The 22,078-nt window shown below is 46.7% G+C and overlaps 1 protein-coding gene across 2 annotated transcripts in view; it reads left to right on the forward strand.

The window, feature by feature from the left end:
• The window catches only part of Arnt2 (aryl hydrocarbon receptor nuclear translocator 2), an 86,707-nt gene that overhangs the window by 20,944 nt on the left and 43,685 nt on the right, over positions 1 to 22,078 (forward strand). For both annotated transcript variants that reach the window (XM_042672544.1, XM_042672545.1), the window contains exons 3-5: positions 4,852 to 4,899; positions 10,552 to 10,765; positions 13,405 to 13,618. In XM_042672544.1, coding sequence (XP_042528478.1) covers positions 4,852 to 4,899; positions 10,552 to 10,765; positions 13,405 to 13,618 — 476 coding nt within the window. The remainder of the gene's footprint in view (positions 1 to 4,851; positions 4,900 to 10,551; positions 10,766 to 13,404; positions 13,619 to 22,078) is intronic.

Below are 22,078 nucleotides of genomic sequence, written 5' to 3' on the forward strand. Positions count from 1 at the left end.
ACTGACATTTTTAGACTCATTATATCATTCAACCCCTTTCCCTCACTGAACCCATTTTATTGTCAACGAAATACTTGATAAGCAAGACTCGTGAAGTCAAATCAGTTTGTTCTTTCAGTGCAATTTTTGATCAACTCATAACTCTTGGGACACAACTGTCCAGTTATATAGCAGAACACATTTTTTGCAATTTAAGACTTAGGGGCTATGTCTATTTTTAAATGGTCAATGATTTTTAGCCAGGAAATTTCTCTACATCAAGGAGACACACCCACTCTCCCTCTTTCCCTCTTTCCCTCTTTCCCTCTTTCCCTCCCTCCCTCCCTCCCTCCTTTCTTCCTTCCTTCCTTCCTTCCTTCCTTCCTTCCTTCCTTCCTTCCTTCCTTCCCTCCCTCTCCCTCCCTCTCCCTCTCCCTCTCCTTCTCCCTCTCCCCCTCCCTCTCCCTCTCCCTCTCCCTCTCCCTCTCCCTCTCCCTCTCTGCTCTCTCCCTCTCTGTGACAATACAAGAGAAAAAAGGGGTGGGCAGCAACCTGTCACCCTACCAAATGTGAGGGTGAAATATGGTCCCTGAAGGCAGAACAATAGGTGAGCTTTCCTGAGAAAGCCTGTCTTCATTCCTGGGTCTATGTGTCTGCTCCCATCTCCCTGTCAAAGTGAGCAAACCAAGATCCTATTTGCTAAGCCTCTGTGACTTAGGGTACTTTAGTACATTGCTATATCTAGGTCAATATTTTCTACACATACTGGTGACAATTTCTTATTACTAAAACATTTTAAATAACATTTTGTCTACCATGGAAAGATAATAAAAAAATAAAGAATCATCAATACCAACCATGAAAGAAAGTCCAGAGTGAGGGGCAGTTTGTAAACAAATGACAAAAACTCTATGGACAAAAATAAAAACTAATACAAAGCAAAAAACAAAAACATTTTGTCTGTAACTGTTAGAAGGCAACAGGAACTAAAATTATTATAAGAAATATAATTTTGCTAATCACTAAAATAGCTCCTTTGCTATTCTAATGTTTTTAGTCTTGAACTATTTTATTTATAACCTCATATCTGATTCAGAATTATTCTTTTTTTCAAGTTAGACCTTAAGCTTTAATAAAACTTTCTCTTTTGTTTTTGCTGTACTTAACTGTAAATGAAATATTTCTTCAGGTTCCTGAAGAAATATGTATTTAACAAAAAGAATCTTTTTGCAGAGCTGTGGCCATGGTAACACATCTGACACTTACATGGTTGAAATTGTAATGGAAGCCACCACCACTTCAGAATCTCTTGATGACAGCTCTCAATGGCTGCCTAAACACTTAGCCCAGGGTCAAGGAGAGCCTGGTGGAGTCACGGTAGTCAAAAAGCAGATAACCCTAACTATGGCCCTATGCAGTGGCCTAGACTGACCACTGCCTTCCCTGTCATTGACAAGATGCGGTCCAGTGCTTCATGTCTGAGATGGGAGGACACACTTGGAGAGATGCAGAGAGTTGGAAAAGAGGAAGGGGACTGGGGTGTGAGAAAAGTGGTGTGGGCATGGACTTCCCCATCTTTACCCCCAAGTTTATTGCTAGATCTCTGACCTGATCATTCTCATGGAAGAAGTGTCTCAGAATTTTAGGGTGGTCACCCTTCCTATTCCACTGTTTCAAAGCCAGATAGAACTAACCCCTCATAGATTTCAGGCCCTGCTGGCTACAGGCAATGTGCCAGACCCAGAACATCCCTCCTGGCTGGACTTCCTGTACTGCTAACAACCTTTCTCTATAGCTGTGTCTACCAGCACTGGGCTCTCCTGGCAATTGGGAGACAAGGTAAAGGTTCAGAAGTTTCAGATTCTTCCCAGAATTGCTTCACATATGAAAGTCACCAGAAATGCATTTGTGTGATGAGCAATGTGGTCTCAGGAGTGGGAGGGGCAGTGGGGGGAGAGGCAATGGGTAGTCTCCAATAACAGCCAACGCACTGCTTCTAATCTTAGGCCAGGCAGCCCTTTTTGGAGATAAAGAGAGGAGGTTGTCACTGCCTCGGAACTAGTGCTGAGCTTCTAGACAGTCATCACTGAGGGGAAAATGCATTCGAATTGTACACAGGCAATATACGAGGCTCTCCCAGTGACATAATTGGATGTGGGATGCTTGGATTTGATCATATTAAATGTGTAGTTATGTAAGCAGATGTGTCCGTTGTTAACATGGATGTTCCAGTACTGCTAGAATCCTGGCAGGTGGCCTAGGCTCCGAAGAGAGGTTTCAAACACTCTTGTCACTTCCTTTACTAATGGGAGCTACACACTGTGGGGCCACTCCTCTGCTGCCGCTACTCTCAGTCCTCTTCCTCTTTTTTCCTCTTTCCTTTTGTTAACTTTAATGTTAGCACCAGGGAATTCTGCTTGGTAACTATTATCTGACAACATATCCTTATCATGATACAACCAAGGGGAGAGCCATGCTGTATACTCTTCATTAACTGCAGAAATCCCTGGCCTGGCTTTTATGAAGATAAGAATTCAGGCTCATTGACAAGAGCTGAGATCAATTTGAATTTAAGTTCATTTTTTGAAGACTTCTACTATCTACTTTATTGCACTGGATTCTTTAAAGCGAAAACTTAGGATTTAAAGTCATATTTTGGTTTCTCTTTTATCATCCAGCTGCTTCAGGATAATAGAAAGACATAAAAGACATAAAACACAGGATAATTTACTTAGGCTTTTTATAGCAGGAGAATTAAGCACAGTTTATTGTAGGCACATTTAAAGTTGAGAGGTGCACGTGGTGACAGAAGACCCAGTTCAGTGAGCATCTTGGTAAGTGGCACTCTGCAAAACCACTTTTGTTCTCAGGAGCTTCGTGTGTGTGTGTGTGTGTGTGTGTGTGTGTGTGTGTGTGTTGCCGACAAGTCAGTGACACTGTCTTGGAGTGGGTGGAACTACCCTGAGGATTTTAACAATTATGTAGGTCCCTGATTTACCTTCTGGGTTGTCCCCACTTTATGCTTTTCCAAATTATCTAGTCTGATTCTTGACATTATTATTGTAAACACACACAGGTGAGAGGCACAGTCCCTTGGTTCCTAATTCTTCTAACAAATCATGGTTGCCAAATTTCCACTGAGCTTCTGAAAACTCTTAAACCTGCACTTGGCCTGATGAGGCCAGCTCATTTCATGTGTCTTCAGTGCGAGAGCCAGTAAAGAATACACCTGTCTTTGCTAAAATGACAATGGCAACCCATCTTGATCCTCTTGAAGTTAATCTAGTTAAAGCACTGAAGTCCTGGATCCTAGCAATCTCCATGGTCCTGTGAAAATCAAGACAGATGTCACCCTATACATCCTGAAGGCCCGTGGTTAGAGAAGGATGGATGACCAATACTTTGTAACCTACAGGAGCTTCATGGTCATAATATCCATTTGAGCTGAATGGAATTTTAAAAATAATTCTACATTTCCTACCCACTTAAGGGTTACTTGAATAGGTTTTATGAAATTCTCTAAGTGCTCTTTCTGACACTGAAATGGTTTTGATGCCAGCAGCACAATTGCTCTTCCCCACTAAGACCACTGGGTGGCAGTGTGGTTCTACAGATCCACAAGGTGCGGCTGGGCTGGGTTACAGGAGTTTGGATGTTTATGTCCCCCAGGCAATTTCAGCAAAGTGAGGTGCTGGCTTGGACCACGTGCAGAATGTGGGTGTAATTGCCTCTCTTCGGAGCTCATGCGTTGTGCTTCCACTTTGCCCACAACTTAGACAACTGCCACCCATGGCCTAGTGTCTGAATTCGCAGAAGGGTTTGCACAGGGTGGGTACATGTCTGTCTCCCCTAGTAGTAGGTAGTGGTCGGCTAGCTGTTCTTTCCCACCTCCTCTTCTCTTTGTGCAGTCATTTTTGCCCTCTGGTACTATCCACTTTCCAATGATCTAACTGCCTTCTTCTTTTAGTCTTATCAGTCAGGACAACTTACGTATTAGAACCAGCAATTCCAAATTGGCAGGGGACCCCATCAGGTGATCTTGAACTGAATAATGCCTAGATTCAGATTCTGGCTGTATGATAAAACATAAAACTAGACAAATTCATACTAAAGATAGTATTTAAAGAGGGAGAGAGAGAAGGATGGAGAGAATAAATATGGAAGGGAGGGAAGGAGGGGAAAAAACACTCCTTTGCTCTATCTGATCACAGTCTTAAGTCTCTCCGATGCCTGGGGAGTATGATTTGGCTCCTCAGGGCTCCACGTGGGCATGCTTATACAAAGATGGCTCTTCCTCTACAACCTGGCTATTCCCTGGTTGCCTGGAGTCCTGTGCCTTCATCAAGTCACCTCTTAACCACTAAAACCCAGTCCCAAGAGTCTAGGGGAGTCTCCCTGTGAAGCCAGCAGCTCCCCACCTTTTGGTATGGTCTTTAACAGACACTCTTTGTTGTTGATGTTTGAAGTAGGGTCTTTCCATGAAGTCCAGCATTCTATAGTCTCACAATGAGCTACTCACACAGTGTGAAATAAATGAAATGGAGGGAAGCAAGTAACCCCAAGGACTTTGGTATTCCCAGAACAACCTACGTGAGCCATTGGCATTGGGTGGAGTTCTGGGGGAGAAGCTGGTACTCCAGCATTGCCAACAATGGGAATCGTGGTGTGCACAATGAAGACCTTTCATTATGCTTCCTTCTGTCTTGAGACTGCTTGACGACCGTGTTGAGATGCGGATTTCCAGCGCTTGCCGAGGCTGGGGGCATCAGCTCTCAGTCTGATGGGAGGAAGCTGGCACTGTGCCTGCAGCTCCTGCCACCACCTGTTCTTTAGCCCTGTGACCAGTGCTCAATTGTGACATTGACTTTTCAGAATGGACTTTGATGATGAAGACGGTGAAGGTCCCAGTAAGTTTTCAAGGTGAGTTTATTTTATGTTTCCTAGTGAATCCAGTTGCAGCTCTCTTACCGTATTGGAGCAGAGGGGTTTATCATGTGTTGGCATGGCTTGTACTTGACACCCTGGCTAGTATCTCATGTTGTGTCAGTATTTGGCCTAGTGGCAGGTAACTGTTAGCAACCCTGCCAATAATAAGAGTTTAGTAACAAGCAAGGTATGGTGACACATGCCTGTAATCCCAGCACCTGGGAGGCAGAGACCCGGGATTTGCCATGTTTGAGGCCAGCTTGGGCTTTATAGGGAGACTTTGCCTCACAAGAAAAAAACAAACTCCAAACAATTTTTTTAAAAACAGAACAAGTTCTTAATTCTGTTTGCTTTTTAGGTTAAACAGCAACTTTAATGGAGCCCCTTTTAAACAAACAAATTTAGAAGAAGGTTATCAAATTGAGTACTTTTTTCTCCCCAAATAAGGGAAAATATGAGAACCAGTGGTGCGCCTGTAAAACTTAGTTTTGAGGCCCCCAGTGGGCACATGACAGCATCTTTAGTGGATCCGTGGCTGCTCTGCATGCAGTTGACTTCACATAAGAGCTGCTGGACACAGGGACAAGGTGGGCCCGGCCCCAGGCTCCCGCTTCCTTTGGGTTTGTTTGAAGGTGTGGCAGGGAGATGGGCAGCAGTGAGAGGGAGGTGAACACAGCTCTCATTCTCGGTTCTCACTATCCTCAGCACAGTTCCCGTCCGTCCGTCCAGTTTACTTATGGAAGGACCCACCTTGGGGTTCTACATTGCCCAAGTCTTCCCGCCCCTCAGCTGCTCGTGAAGACTGATGGCAGAGGCAGAGACGTGGTTCTCCTCCTGCATTTTTGCCCCACAGTTCACACCCAGAGCCTTAGGGTTTTGTTGTTGTTGTTTAATGTACCAGTGTTTAACTCGAGTGCCTTGCTTGCCATGCCCGCTTACCTGGCTGGCTTGCTATTCTATCACTTGAGCCAAGCCTTTATAGATTGGCTTTTTTTTTTTAAGATGTGGTCTCTCAGACTTTTCTGCCCACACTGGCTTCAAACTGCAATCCTCCAGATCTCAGCCTGCTGAATAGCTACATTTCTCTTTTCCTTTCTCTTCTCTTCTCTTTTTCCCCTCTCTCTTCTTCCTCCCTCTTCCTTCTCTTTCTTTTTTTCTAGTTCTAACAGTCAACTCTAACCCTTGTTCTAAGCAAGCATCTTATCACTTGAGCTGTGCCCTCAGCCTATCCTATGAAAGTTAAGGTTTGGCTATGGTTTTCTTGTCCACAACCATAGAGACTGTGGCACTTTCTTCCACAATTCCAAGAGGGCCATGTACCTCATTGCTTTCTGGGAATTCCAAGAGTCCCAACTCCATAGTAAATGTCTCATCGTCCCATAAACTTTCACCTCTGAGAACATGTCATTCCATTTTCTGATTCAGCTTTGGGTGAAACAGTAGAGAAGAGATGGAAAACATTTCTATCACTAATGAGCTTGAAGTTCTAGTGAAAACTACACAACACAGTGTGCACTGTTTTTCCCCATGCAGACAGGATCCCAACTAAGTGTCCCCCTTTTCTTAGGCTGCATCTTCTAGCACTGAATGCTTGGTTCCTGAAAAGGCACTAGCCTTGAAAATGAGGCCACCTATTTTCCTCCTCTGGCTTGATCTTGCCATACACAGCCCTCCTTTATAAGAAAACAATGACATTGATTCCTGTGTCAAAATTCCCCTTGAGATAACATTCTATTGCCTGCTAACCTCAGGAAGTGATGACCCTGAGGCCTAGGGCATAAAGAGGAAGAGAGACAAGGAGTGACATTTGCTTGACATTGAAGATCAGTGTCAGAGATGAAAGAAGAGAGCAGGGTTTCAAAGAGTTCATTGTCAAGGGTCCTGCGTGGTGAGAATCAGAGACCTACACTGCCACTGTGCATGAACCTGGCGGTGAGTCAGACGTCAGGCCGTCAGGCCTCAGCCTTGATGCCCCAAATCCTTTCCTCTGCACATTAAAAATAATACAGAAAGGCAGGTTGTGCCTAACGTAGGCTGTTACTGATAGGGTAGGACTGCCCTGCACATGGTAACACAGTGGACCAATATGGGGGTGTTAGGCTCTTGTTGAAGAGATGACTGAGCCTGTGCTGCCGCTGGTTGTGGCTAAAGTCCAGGGGAGAGTGAGAGACAAGTCAGCTTTAGATTGTTTCCAGCCTGCCATGGACTTCTCTGGAGGCGTGTCCAAAAGTCAGTGCTCTGTCCATCATCACATCTGTGTTTCAGTGTTTGCTTTGAGAACTGGTCCTCGTCACACAGGGGCCCAAACATGGTTCCTGTCTTACCACTGTGGGGGCCATCAGTGGGCCTCCAATGGAGCAGAGTAATAGAGGAGAAGCTGATTTCACACATGCACGTGCACTCACACATGTGTGCCAGAACCCTACCACTTCACACGTGCACATGCGTTCACACGTGTACTCCAGAACCCTACCATCCCACACTTGCAGACAGAGGCCAGAAGATGAAGGAAAAGGAAGGAAAGCTCCAAGCCCAGCAAGAAGGTTCCATGATGGCTAAGAGTGAAGCTGGTGAGTGGGTTGCATGTGGAGGTTATTACTGGTGAAATACTACTGTGCTTGAGAGAGAAGTTCAGTGTAGCCCTGGCTGGAGTTAAAGGAAGAGAAGTAACCCTGTGGACCCCATCTGCAGGGATGGTGATACACGAAGTGGCCTGCATTGTTGCATTTCCCTCTCTCACTGTTGGGTACAGGGGTGGGGACCTGGAGATTTCTTATCATCTTAGCTTGAGCACGGGGCAAGTGTAGCGGAAAGACAAGGCCCTGGTGGGTAGGGTATCACCAGGAGGCTATTGAAGGGATCGAGCTAGAAATGCAGCTGCAGAGGAAATTGGGGAAGCTGGGAGCAGGCTAGAGCCAGAAAGCCACAAGTGCTGATAATTGTGAGAGAAAGGACAAGGAGGCTATGTGGGTATGTGGTCAAGAAGCAGTTGTCAGTGTGAGTCTGAGGGAGAGGCCTGGTAGAAAAGGAAGTGGTGGTCAGTGGTGGAGATGGCAGGACTGGAGGAGGGTGGCTGAGGTCTGGGAGAGGAGGGAAGAGAGGAAGACTGGGTCACGATGGCTCAGCTGGAGCTGTGCTCGAGTGCTTGGTTTCAGTGTGGGCAGCCAGTGGTGACGATGAAAAGGAACCTGGAGGAAAGGAGAGACAGAGGGCATGAGCTTCAGAGGAGGCAATTTTGACCAAGTGACTACATGAAATGGAGAGGCAGAGTGGCCTTCCTTCCCTACCTGGCCTGCACCGGCCAGTGCCGGCTCCACTGGCCTGATGTTACCACACCACAGGGTCCTCGCGGTGGGTGGAGGTGAGCTGTTTCTCCACACCACCTGTCCCTGCAAGTAGTAACACCTCTCGTTCCCAGGTCCTCCTGGGCGGTGCCCATCCTGCCAGCACATCCCACAAGCCCAGACTCAAGGAGAGGCCAGTGCCCTCCGCTGCCTTCAGGCTTTTACGGCTCACTGAGTCCATATGTTGTCTAGGGAGTCCCAGGACCTTCGGCCAACCATATGGGAACAGCTGACATCCAGAGCCAGCACGGGCCGACACCGTCACACACCACACTCTCCGTAGGACTCCTGCTTCTCTGTAACATTTCACTGAAATTAAAGAGTGGGATCTCCTTTTCGGTCTCAGCCTCTGCTTCCCCCTCCTTTTGAATTTCTCCCGTGAGTCAGCTACAAGGGTGCAGGCCCCTCTCAGCCCGGCTTAGTGCAGCTTTCTCTTTATGGTCTGGCACTACCTGATTCTCACTTAATCTGTGCCTTTGGAGGTATTTGATCATATTCTGCTGCGTGTTTCCACCCAGCAAGGCTCATGTTCTACTTTTCTAACGAAGTTCCTTGTGCTTGAGGACAAGGGTTGGGTGTTCCTTGTTTTCCCCAATCCCTGTCTCTTCTGGGCGCTGGGCTGCCTTTCCCTTCCATCGGGTCTAGCTCTTTACCTCTCTCAGTGCTTCTACTTTGATCTTCCTGATCCCAAAGTGTTGCTTCTTTACCCACTGCCTTTCCCACCCGTCCTCCAGCCTCTGCCACCCTCCCCCTTCCCCCCTTCTTTCTCTTCCTCTTAGCATTTAACCTGTGCATCTGGGGCACTTGATCACATCCTGCTTTTGGTTTTCTTTGTGTGAAGTGTATGTTTTACCTTTCCAACCGAAGCCCCTGCACTGAGGAACAGGGCCTGGTGTTTGTTTGCTTTGTTGTCACTGTTTTCTCTGCCTCTCCTTGCCCCTCGGGGATCCTGCAGGGCTCAGGACTCTGCATGGACGGCATGCAGTGCGAGATTCAGGCCAGCTCACCTCAGGGCCCCTTACTGGGTTCACAGAAGACCTCAGCACCTGTGAGTGGCATGCTGTCAGGTCTCACTGGCACGCTTGCACTCTAGACAAAGGAGGAGGGTATAGTTGGTTAACGCATGCAGTGCTTGAGGTTGCTCCTTTATTTTTTTCTGTACTATCATTCTCATTCTCTGAGTACTAGTGACACGCTAGACCAATCTTTTCTCCTAAGTAACAGTCTTATCTGCTGAACAGGGTTGGATATTACTGTCTTCCAATAATCTCAGACGGAAGCATTCTACCAGCCCTTCTGTTAGTTTTTCATCTTAATACATTACAGAGATTGGGTCCAGCAATTCCTAAGGGTGCTTTTTTAAAATTGGTTATTATTGTTTAATAAACCAAGGCACACCTGTTCTGTTACTATGGATTAGAAAATGTACTGGGACTAGAATAAAAGCCTTCTTACTACATTATGTAAAGTGAATTTGTGCCATTACTAGTGTAATTAAATGCCTAAAAGGAAATAGTAAGGCTATATGGATGCTCCTGTTTTATGATGTGATATATCTTGCAAAACCTATTTTAAGTTAAAATGAAAATACATTTAACATATCTGACCTACCAGACATGATAGGTAACCTAGCCTGCTTTTCACAGGCTTAGATACTTACATTGGTTCGTAGCAAAATTACCTAGCATAACACATATTTATGAAGTCCTAGTATCTGATGTGACTCACTGAATACTGTTCTGGAAATTAAAAATAGAATGGTTGTATGGGTTCTCACCCATCAATGTATTATTAATATACATTCAAGCACAGTTTTATTTTTATTGTGTGTGTACCACTTCTACAGCATTATAGCTTAAAAAGGTCTTAAGCCCAGGACTGTTTTGTAGTGCTTCTGACCCTGAGGTATGTAACCACCTGTGGAGCCAGTCAGTCATTGCACCTCTGCGTGCATGTGTACTTGTGCCCACCCCTGTATAGATTCATGTGCACCCACTGAACATACTGTATTCACTTGGCAAAGGGGGGTGTATAAAATTTTCATACCTATTCAAACATTCATAGGTCCATGGAGGTACTTACAAGACTATACTGTAGAAAGGCTAGGGCTGAAGGCAGTGGAGATCCATGTCCATGGACAGAGGCAAGAGCCTGCAGAGGCCTCAAGTGCCCCCTGCCCAGCACGTACCCACTGAGCTGTGCAAAGTTAATGCCTGGCTCACTTGGTGTTATCCCCATTAGAGGGTAACCTTGGTCTGATGCTTCTCTCTTCTTCCCTCCTGACTGTGTGCCTTATGGGAAGAGAGAATCACAGTGAGATTGAGCGGCGCAGAAGGAACAAGATGACCCAGTACATCACGGAGCTCTCAGACATGGTCCCCACCTGCAGCGCGCTGGCCCGGAAACCGGACAAGCTCACCATCCTCCGCATGGCTGTCTCACACATGAAGTCCATGAGAGGCACAGGGAACAAGTCCACAGATGGGGCGTACAAGCCTTCCTTCCTCACCGAGCAGGTACCCGCACTCCCTCTGATGACATCCGTGCTGGGAAGCTGCCGCTCACCACACTGAAATGAAGTAGGTGGGGTGAGGGACAAGGAAGGGATGAAGCCAAGAAACTCTACCTCCCCTCCTCAGAAGGAAGCTGTCTTCAGAGCGTCACACCTTTCCATCACTTGAGGTTATAATTCCCATACACCTTGATGCGGCGTCTCTAAAAGCTGTCCTCACACTCATTGGTGTGCTCAGTCAGCAGTGACCCAGGAAGAAGTGGCAGAAACCACACACACAGGCGCGCGTGCACGCACACGCAGGCACACACGCGCGCACACATGTGCGTACACATACACACATGCACGTGCACGCACACACACATGCATGTGTGCACTCGCACATGCACACACATACACACGCACACACGTGCGCATGCATGCACACATACACACGTGCACACACGCACACACGTGCACGCACGCACACACGTGCACACACGTACACACACACGTGCGCACACACATGCACATGCACGCACGCACACATGCACATGCACACACACATACGTGCACACACGCACACACACGCGTGCGCACGCACACACATGCACACGCGCACACACGTGCGCATGCACGCACACACACGCACACACATACACATGCACACACACACGTGCACACGCGCACACACATGCGTGCACACACGCACATGCACGCGCATGCACGCGCATGCGTGCCCCTTTATTCAGTCTGGCCTTCCATGTGTTGGTCATAGGAACATATCAGCAATGCGCCAACCCCAGTTAGCCCTTGTGTATGATGAATGTGAATCTTGTTGATTTTCTGATTTCAAGACCTTTTCTTTTTTTTGGGGGGGGGGTCCAGTCGTGGGGCCTGAACTCTGGGCCTGGGCGCTGTCCCTCAGCTCTTCAGCTCAAGGCTAGCACTCTACCACTTGAGCCACAGCACCACTTCCGGATTTTTTTCTTTTTGCTTATGTGGTACTGAGGAATCTAACCCAGGGCCTCATGCATGCAAGACAAGCGCTCTACCACGGAGCCACCTTCCCAGCCCTGATTTCAAGACCTTTTCTAGGATGAGTGAGATGATAGATCTGAAACACTTGGCATGTGGTGGAAAAGGAAAAGGTGAAATCATGCTCATCAGAGATGTAGTTAGGACGTGCAAAGTGTGTATAGTACAGAATGTTTGGCGTAGAGTGTTTAAGAAGACAGAATGTGAGGCAAAAATGATGTGGAGCAGAAGTGGCCCAGTTTCATCCAGGGTACTGCTCAAGATGGACACAGAGGAGCCATACTGTTCATTAAAGGGAGGGGCAGAGCCGCAGGGAGGAGCAAAGAAGGCCCAGTGCCGAATCATTTATTCTCCTGGAGCTGAGACGCCACACGAGTCATGGGAGCCGGTTAGAACAGCCAGTATTTATTGCTGTCTGTTTGGTGGCAAATGCTTTACCTACTTGGTCTCTTTTAAATCCTTCCCAGCGGTCATGTGACCCTTACATGTGACCCTTAGAGGCCTGGAAGATATGACCGTGGTCACATAAGCCCTGGAAAGACACAGAGCATGGTCTTTTAGAGCATGGACTACTACCTCCAAAAACAATGTCATGATAGACTCTAGCTCCAGCGGACTTGCTGAGGAAGGCCACCATGTAGACCGTGAAAGATTAACAACTGATAGGCAACCAGACAGAAATTTATTAAGCACTGCTGTTGCAAGGATCAGCAAGAAGTTTTTTTTTTTTTCCTCTATATTTCTTTAATCCTTAGAAAAAATCCTACAGGGCCAATACTTGAATCTGCTTCTAAGTGACTACAGTTGAGGGACAAAACTAGAGTGGAGGGAGAAAGAAGCAGCCTCACTGCCGTGGTGTTACTGAGTGATCCTGCCTTGCTTTCATGTGTGAGGATCGGAACGTGTGTTACTGTGGAGCTAGTGCGGTGTGTCTTCAATACACGCGCTTATTTACTCTCACAAAGCCTCACAAAACGACCAGGGGCAGAGGACGTTAACCTCCATGCCTAACTTTGCTCTGCAAGGAGACCCCAACAGTCCCCTGCTCTCAGCCCTGTTTTAACTGGAGGAAGAAGACAGAAATCCTCCCAGAAGATGAACCGTGGAAGGAGGGTCTGTGAAGGGGGCAGGGCTCTGCCAACAAATGAGAACATGGTGCATAATGAAGCCATCTGACCTCCTCCGTGACAGAGACTGCTCTACTTTCCCAGACATACTGCTCTATTGCTTTACACACAGGTGTATTGGGAGGATTTTCCTGACACTGAGAATAAAAGTGCTGACCCAGTCCTTAGATCTGAGTAAGCACCTCAAGACACAGAACAGCACTAGTGCAAAATAAGGGAAATGAGCACAGCAAACCTTTCTTTTGAAAATGCTTTTACTCTGCTTTTACCCCAGTTTCCCAGGCTGAAGATATTTGAACTCATACCCAGTAAAATGCTTAGAAACATTGACAACCTCCTCAGCCCTGCTTCTAGCACATTCACGCCTTCCAGGCTTTGAGTCCTAGACCAACATCCAGACAGATCAGTGAACAGACAACAGGGACTTTCCTCTGCTCAGCAGGCCCTTACTGTGTTCTGTAGTAAGACTTCAGTGCTAATCACAGTCTTTTTTCCACAGGAGCTAAAGCACCTCATCCTTGAAGCAGCGGATGGATTTCTGTTTGTAGTGGCTGCTGAGACAGGCCGAGTGATTTATGTGTCAGATTCTGTCACCCCTGTTCTGAACCAACCCCAGTCAGAGTGGTTTGGAAGCACCCTCTATGAACAAGTGCATCCTGATGATGTGGAGAAGCTGAGAGAGCAGCTGTGCACCTCGGAAAACTCAATGACAGGTTTGTGGAGTTCCTTCTAGGAAAACTCAGTGACAGGTTTGTGGAGTTCCTTCTAGGAAAACTCAGTGACAGGTTTGTGGAGTTCCTTCTAGGAAAACTCAGTGACAGGTTTGTGGAGTTCCTTCTAGGAAAACTCAGTGACAGACAGGTTTGTGGAGTTCCTTCTAGGAAAACTCAGTGACAGGTTTGTGGAGTTCCTTCTAGGAAAACTCAGTGACAGGTTTGTGGAGTTCCTTCTAGGAAAACTCAGTGACAGACAGGTTTGTGGAGTTCCTTCTAGGAAAACTCAGTGACAGGTTTGTGGAGTTCCTTCTAGGAAAACTCAGTGACAGACAGGTTTGTGGAGTTCCTTCTAGGAAAACTCAGTGACAGGTTTGTGGAGTTCCTTCTAGGAAAACTCAGTGACAGGTTTGTGGAGTTCCTTCTAGGAAAACTCAGTGACAGACAGGTTTGTGGAGTTCCTTCTAGGAAAACTCAGTGACAGGTTTGTGGAGTTCCTTCTTTGGCTACAGTGTCTATAGCTCATATAGTTGACTGTAGTTTGAATATAGTTCCTGCTTTGACTATGGGGGGAAACCCTCCCAATGAACATGCCATGAAACTAGAGCCTGCTAAAGCTTAGGAAAGGGGAGGGGAGGTACATAGATATAGAGACAGACAGACAGACAGACAGACAGAGATACACACACATATATGTGGGTGAGGGTGATGCTTAATTGGAGGTAAAAATCTTACAAACCTTCCTTCCCAGGCTGGCTTCAGCCCACATTCCTCAGATCTCAGCATCCTGAATTGCTAGGATTACAGACAGGAGTCACTGGCACCCAGCCAGGGATACATTGTATTTGCTTATGCGATGGCTTAGTTCATGCTATAACAGTTAAAAATCCATCTTGAAATGTGTATCACTTTTTTTCGTGTTTTATCTGTAATTAGGGACATGACCACCAGGAGTCATCACTGACTCCCTACATAAATTCGTGGGCTCTGCAATGACGTTTCTGTTGCAAGGGTGTGCTTCTTGGTAATCCTGATCACATACACTTATTATTCAGCCATTAGTTACCCAAAATGCCATTTCTTATTGTAGCATTCTACACTAACATAACATACATCTTAAACATCTCGGGCTGGGACGGTGGCTCAGTGGTAGAGCACTTGCCTTGCATGCCTGTGGCCCTAGGTTCGATTCCTCAGCACCACATAAACAAAAAGAAAAAAGCCGGAAGTGGTGCTGTGGCTCAAGTGGTAAGGTGCTAGCCTTGAGCTGAAGAGCTGAGGGACAGCGCCCAGGCCCAGAGTTCAGGCCCCACGACCGGACCCAAAAAACAAAACAAAACAAAAAAACAAAAAACATCTCTTTGCCATATAAAATTACATAATAAAAACTTTAGGGCTAACAAAGGAAATGGGTTAGGAGTACAACATGTAATAATGCATCAAGTAGCAGATAAAAGCAAACGATCACATTAAAATTAGTAGCATGATTTTACATGTTCAATGGTTAAAAATTCATAAATAATATTACACATGATAAACATGATTAAACACCATGGAATGGACCTGAGAACATGTTGCCATTTATGTGATACCATAAGCTGATGGAGGACAGTCCTGTGGACTGTAGAAGGACCTGCAGTGCCCACAGTGCCAGCCCAGGGACAGCAGGGGTCAAGCCAGTGGGCGGGCTGCTCCAAAAGACAGACGGCATTCATCTCAGGGGAAAATGGCTGGCGGTGGTCCACACTCAGTCCCAGCCTCCCGAGGCAGCTGGGTCTTCTTCTTAACACTGCGAAAGAGGGAAGAACGGCTGTGAAGTTGAGTGGGCAGCGGAGCCCTTTAGGGGAGAGTTCTAGGCAGATAATTGGCCCCCGGGGGTCCTGTGAACCATGGGATCTACCCTGAGGCATCAGGTCTGGAAAAAGATGATCTTTTCCCAATGTCATCATGAAGGTAACTTCACAGAAACCATACTTTCCAATCTATAGCTTATTTTCTTTGGAATACCAACACTTAGTCTTTTGATTAATACCAGAGTCTGAAGTCCTAGGCACAGTCAGCAATCCATTTTTACCATATTAGGTAACCTAGAAGCAAAACAAATCTGAATTTTTATCTCAACTATTAACACTGTTGCTGAGTTTCTGTTGTTTGGAATAAAAGTGCAACACTTTAATGGTAAGGAAAGCAAGTTTATTTGAGTTTGGCCCTTTGCAAATTGCTCAAGTGGGTAGTAAACTCTCACATTTCAGGGAAAACATTTAGAGTTGGATGCCAGAGGTGCCCAATAAATGCACGTGAGAGTAGAATCAGAATCCGGGCTGTTGTTTTCTTTCCCACTACAAACCACAGCCTCCTGAGAGCTGTTGACCCAGATGTCTCTTTGGAGCCAGTTCAGTTCTTTCTCTTGCTGAATATTTACACAACCTTCCTTGTTTTGCCCCAGAACGTTTGTGTTTTTCTCTCATATTTTGTGTTGAAAGATATTCCATGAATCCGGACTGATTTCTAGCCCAGGCCTCCAGGTGCTTTATCACAGCACATCACAGCCGATACAGGAGCAGAGCAGGGTTTTCATGTACTCTGCTGTGCCCAGCAGGGCTGGCTGGCTTAAACACTTGAGAGTTCCCACCTGAGGAGCTTCGCTCTGGGTCTGGAGGGTGAGCCTGGGTGGATGGGATGACACAGGCAGCACGGGAAGCGTAGGATCCCCGACTTTACCGTCAGGGGGGCCTGGTGACAGTTGCAGTCCATGGCCCTCTACCCTGGGTCATCACACACCTCTGGGCCTCGTAAGGGGCTGAAGGCAGCCCAGAGAGAGATGGTGAAGTGTGAGGAGGGTGGTGCTTATCTCCAGGGCATGTGGTGACAGTGGAGCTGACCTGCCTTTGTTCTGACTTACCTTCACATCTGATGCTTGAGTTCTGCCTACTTCTCCCTACCCTGGCCAGACCTGCCTCTTCGCTCTGTTTGCGTGGATAGCAGCGGCACCATCTAGAGCCTGGAACAAACACAAACACATTTTCTGTGGAGAGCAGTAGAAGAAACAAGCCACAGCTGAGGCTGGATTGAGGTGGCGGCCAGGGGGGGACTGAGGCACAGAGGCAGTGGGAGGGAGCTGGTCCACGGTCCCAGGGTTGGCGCAGGGGAGCAGCACATGTCTGGGAGCGCATGGATTTTCATCTTCTTTTTTCTTTGCCCCTTTTATTGTGCCAGTCCTGGGGCTTGAACGTAGGGCCTGGGTGATGTCCCTGAGCCTCTTTGTGCTCAAGGCTAGCACTTGAGTCACAGCTCCAGTTCCCGTGTTTTTTTTGTTTGTTTGTTTCTGTTACTTTTTATTTTTATTTTTTTTTGTAGGTCGTGGGGCTTGAACTCTGGGCCTGGGCGCTGTCCCTCAGCTCTTCAGCTCAAGGCGAGCGCTCTACAACTTGAGCTACAGCGCCACTTCCTCTGTTACTTTTTATAGTTAATAGGAGATAAGCATCTCACAGGACTTTCATGCTTGGACTGGCTTTGAGCCTCTATCCTCAGATCTTAGCTTCTTGAATAGTTATGATTACAGGTGTGAGCCACTGGTGAAATTTTGCCTCAGCTCATGGCACATTCTAGAATGTAAACATATCTGGGTTTTGCAGGGTATTGAGGAGAACTGTCTCACAGTATCTCTGAATGATTTCATTTCTTTTTTTTTTTTTTTTGTCGGTCGTGGGGCTTGAACTTTGGCCCTGGGCTCTGTCCCTCAGCTCTTCAGCTCACGGAGAGTGCTCTACCACTTGAGCCACAGCGCCACTTCCAGTTTTCTAGTGGTTTTATTGCAGATAGGAGTCTCACGGTCTTTCCTGCCCGGGCTGGCTTTGAACCTCGATCCTCAGATCTCAGCCTCCTGAGTAGTTAGAATTACAGGAGTGAGCCACCAGCGCCCGGTGAACGACTTCATTTCTATCCATTCTGAGCCTTCCTCTGTGAAAGCAGTCATGGAGACGTACGCAGTCAGGCCGAGAAAGGTGTGTGGGGCGTCCCTGGCAGCCAGAGATGCAGATGAAGCCGAGTGTGGTGCTCCTTTTACTTGCAGACAGCCAACTGGGCTCTGCCCTTGGCATTAGAGTGAGCTGCTTTCCTGGGAGCAAGGTCTGTGTGGTCAGTTGGGAAGGCTCTGCTCTGTGGAGCCGAATGGCGGTGGCTCAGAAGCTGTCTGAGAAGGTTAAGGGTGTTACGCCAGGCTCAGTCCCCTCTGACCCCCGAAGCGCTGAATGTGTTTGTCCTTAATAATGAGAACTGATGAGGTCAATACACACATTTTCCATCCTATTAAAGTGTATGTGAATTGGGCTGGAAAATGCTGACTCTTGCTTTAAATTCCCATAGAGTTGTGTGTGTGTGTGTGTGTGTGTGTGTGTGTGTGTGTGTGTGTGTGTGTGTGTGTGTGTGTGTGTGTGTCGGGTGTGGGGCTTGCACTCCAGACCAGGGTGCTGTCTCTCAGCCTCTTTGTGCTCAAGGCTAACACTTACCAATTAAACTCCAGTGCCACTACTGGTTTTTGAGTCCTTAATTGGAGATAGGGGTCTCACAGGGACTTTTCTGCCTGAGCCAGCTTTGAGCCACGTTCCTCAGATCTCAGCCTCCTGAGTAGTTAAGATTTACAGGATGAACCACCAGTACCTAGATAAATTCCCAGAATTTTAACCACCTAAAAAGAACCATTTGTAGCTGGGTGCCAGTGGTTCATGCCTGTAATTCTAGCTACTCAGGAGGCTGAGATCTGAGGATCATGGTTTGAAGCCAACCTGGACAGGAAAGACTCTTATTTCCAATAAGCTAATCAAAAAAGCTTGAAGTGGCACTGTGGCTCACTTGGTGGATCTCTAGCTTTGAGCACAAAGAGGCTCAGAGACAGCACCTAGGCCCAGAGTTCAAGCCCCAGGACTGAAAAAAAAAAAAAAAAAGAAAACCATCTGTGCATTTATTTTAAAAGCTAAGACTTTGCAAACATCAGTCTTCTACATTATCATTTTGTATGATGACTTTTCCTGGAACAGGCACTACCTAAGCAGCAGCTATAGAACATTTATTACAGCTTTGTAAGTATGTTTATTTCTAGGCCCCAACACAGTGGTTTTCTACCTCAATGCACATCAGAATTCATCTAGACCTTTAAATTTTTTTTGATGCTGGGATGTACCCACTTACCGGAATTTACCTACCTTTGGTGAAATCCTGGTACCTATATTTTTAAAAGCAGTCATTGCGATTCAAATTTGAACCAGAGGCTGAGAACTTCTGAGCCCCTTCGGAAGGAAGGGAAGGGGTATGAAAGGGAAAGATCACATAAGGTATAACCTCAACTCCTCTATATCTAGGACAGAAAGGTTTGAAAGATGAAAGCATTTTGTAACTTACTACACCAATGAGCAGAATATTAAAAGTATCAGTAAAATAATTGCAGAATGCACAGCATCAACATTTAAAGGTCTGTTGGCATGAGTTCCTAGTTCTTAGTGAAGTATCTTTTATCTTCCCTTTGACACTTAAAAAATAAGTTGACAAAGACATTTTCCCTCCTTGTTTAACGGAAACTATGGCAAAACAGCTGAGAAGTCGTATTGTTTTTAGGCAGATATAATTATTTTGAATTACTTTGGAATGTTTGAAAAAGCATTGAGTCACTGCTGCCTGGAGGTAGGGTTTAGAGTCAGTAACAGTCTCACGTGATAGTCATGCTTTGCAAAGCTTTGGTTAAAAATAGCTTGATTGCAAAAACCTCAGCATGACCAAGAAAATTAAAATAGTTCCCTCTAGCTTCGCCAGTGAAAGACATTTCCTTCTAAAATGTCATGACTCACACCAAAATGGTTAAATAGAAGTTTCGTATAGCAGCAAACTTTCCTGTTCATTCCCTTTTCAGTGGAGGCTAATTGAGGAAAACATCTGCATCCAGTTTGCCTTTATTTTTGTAGATTATTTTCTTCTACTCCATCCAACACAAAGCTTCTTCTGCCTGGCCGGTGCATAGGCAGTGATCTGTTGAATAGATGGCTTTCAGTTTTCCCCTTTTGGGTGATGACATAAATTAAACTCCAGGGAACTATTTACAATGTCATTCTGTAACCTTGAGCTGAGTGCACATATTTTGAAGGCCTAAAACCACAAGAACTCTACATTGTGGGGTCACCAGGGCCAGCTCTGCTCAGTAACATAGTTCCCTTCATGATGTGCTGAGAGGCGGCCTCCTAAATTGAGCCTCTACAGTGGCAGAGTGGCCCCTGGGGACACTTCTTCTTATAGGACATTCTGGCCACTGTCTTCAACAGTAAGCTCACCTTGTTTGTGAGGCAGACTTGTAGGCTCACCCCCCCCTCCCCCCAGTGGTGAGCAAAGAGTTGGTACAGATTTTGCCCTGAAGTTGAATCCTGGTAACATTTCTGTCCAGCTGATGATCTTGAAGCAGGTTCAGTCTCTCTGACCACAGGGCTGACCTTCACTTCCTTCTCATGGATGATGTGAAGGCAGAGTCAAGACCATGTCTCCGGCCTCCACTTCCTCCTCAAGATGGAATGAAGGCAGAGTCGAGACCATGTCGTACATGACTTCAATTTCACCCTTCTTTGTCTTTGGTGGAGCTCTCTAGAGAGAAGCTGGAAGGGAGAAGCAGAGAGAAAGATGGAAAGGTCAGGACAGGACTCAGGAGAAATCAGGCAGTGTGGTTCAGGAGAGGTCTCACATTCAGGGAGGAGGTTGGGCCCACACATTTCAAAGACTGTGCTCTTGGAGGATGGGGAGCATGCGTGTGTCTGTAGTTCAGACAGCCTTAGGACAACCCTCTGGGGGAGATCAGAGAGGAACCGTAGGGCTGGAGATGTGGTGGCGTGCCAGCCAGTGAGCGAAAGCATCAGATATGGAGTTTGAGCACCACTCTGGGAGAAGAAAAAGCTGTGAGCCATTAGCTGAGGCCCCACAGCAGCCAGAGGAGGGAGAGGAGGGCGCCCCACCACACTGCTGTGGAGTAGCCAGCAGGTCTGGTGGGACATCTGCAGAGTCTCCTCACCCTACAGTGAGGGAAGCCCAGGGGTTCCCCTGGTGACGCTCAGGCTCATGCACAGAGCAGCAGAAGCTTGCTCAAGACAGCCTGACAAAGCAAGGGTCTGGAGGTCCAGAGCTATGTCTGGGGTGCTGGGGGTCCCTGACCCCTGCTCTACTCAGGGGCGGCAACTGCCCGATGCACAGCTGAGGCCAGCCTGTGGGGCTCGGCCATGGCGAGAGGGAAACCTCTGACAGGAGGTAATGACACCTGTCTGACTCAATATCCCCAGCTCAAATCATGTTGCATACTGGAAATGAAGATTGCAGAAGCGGACCAAACAGACACAGTCACCATCTGTAATATAGTTTCCAGTGTGTCTGTGAAACATGGACACACAAAGAGCCGTGTGATGCACACAGAATTAAAAGGTGTGGTCTCAGGAAGGAGCCTGAGCTTGAAACAGGAATACAAGGCCCTAATTCCATGTGAGAGGTGGTGGAATAGGGCAGGGGAAGAGCTCTGAAGCAAAAGCTCTTAAGATAAGAGCCGAAGTACATGAACTAATGAGGACTAGCAATTTGTGGTGTCAAGATGGTTCTGGCCAAGATGGAAGGAAGGGGTCTGGAGAGGAGAAGGCATGGGGGGGGACAGAAGCCAGCCAGCAGCACTGCCAGAGGGCCATTGTGCACTTAGAACTTACTCAAGGGTGAGAAGCAGTCGTCTTTAAATATATAAAGATCTTTCTGGTTGCTGGAAACAAAATGTGTTTCCGGAATCTAAGAAGAAGGAAACTAATGTTTATATCCTGTGTGAAGTGACTTCACACATATTTCTTATTTAATATTCACAGCAGCTTTAAAATGTTTGGTTTTGGAATGCTGTTAGTTGTTTTAGCAGTCATTGAAGCCACTGCTTTCTCAACTCCATGCCTTTGTGTAGCGTGTGCGCGCACGCGTGTGTGTGTGTGTGTGTGTGTGTGTGTGTGTGTGTGTGTGTGTGTGTATTGGTCTGTTTCTAGACCCAGAGTGTTTCTATTTATCCTCGACAACTGCAGCTTTGCCTTATGAATGTGGGTAATGATGGTCCTCTACTTGTCCTTTTCCACCGTCAGGGATTCTTGCCGTTCTGGTCACCATCCTGTTGACTCATATCAGGAGTTACTGTTTGACAGTGTGGTGGCTTCAGAGAAGAGGGTGGATCGGTTCCTCTGCTTCTAATGGAGGCAGACACCCTTCTGGCAGGCTTGCCTCCTCTCAGGCCGGGCTAGTTCTCAGCTCTCCTCTACATCTTGACCTGTGGCGCATCATGCTTACCTCCTTGTTCTTTTGCTTCACTTATGATTTCTGGGAGAATTTCTCAAACCTCTTAATTCATGGACAGAGTCTCCAGGAGTATTAGTATTTATTACATCACTTTGGACATACAGTCCTAATCAATGTCAA

This window comes from Dipodomys spectabilis, unplaced genomic scaffold, assembly GCF_019054845.1.
Source record: "Dipodomys spectabilis isolate Male_0828 unplaced genomic scaffold, ASM1905484v1 ptg000723l, whole genome shotgun sequence".
NCBI lineage: Eukaryota > Metazoa > Chordata > Mammalia > Rodentia > Heteromyidae > Dipodomys > Dipodomys spectabilis.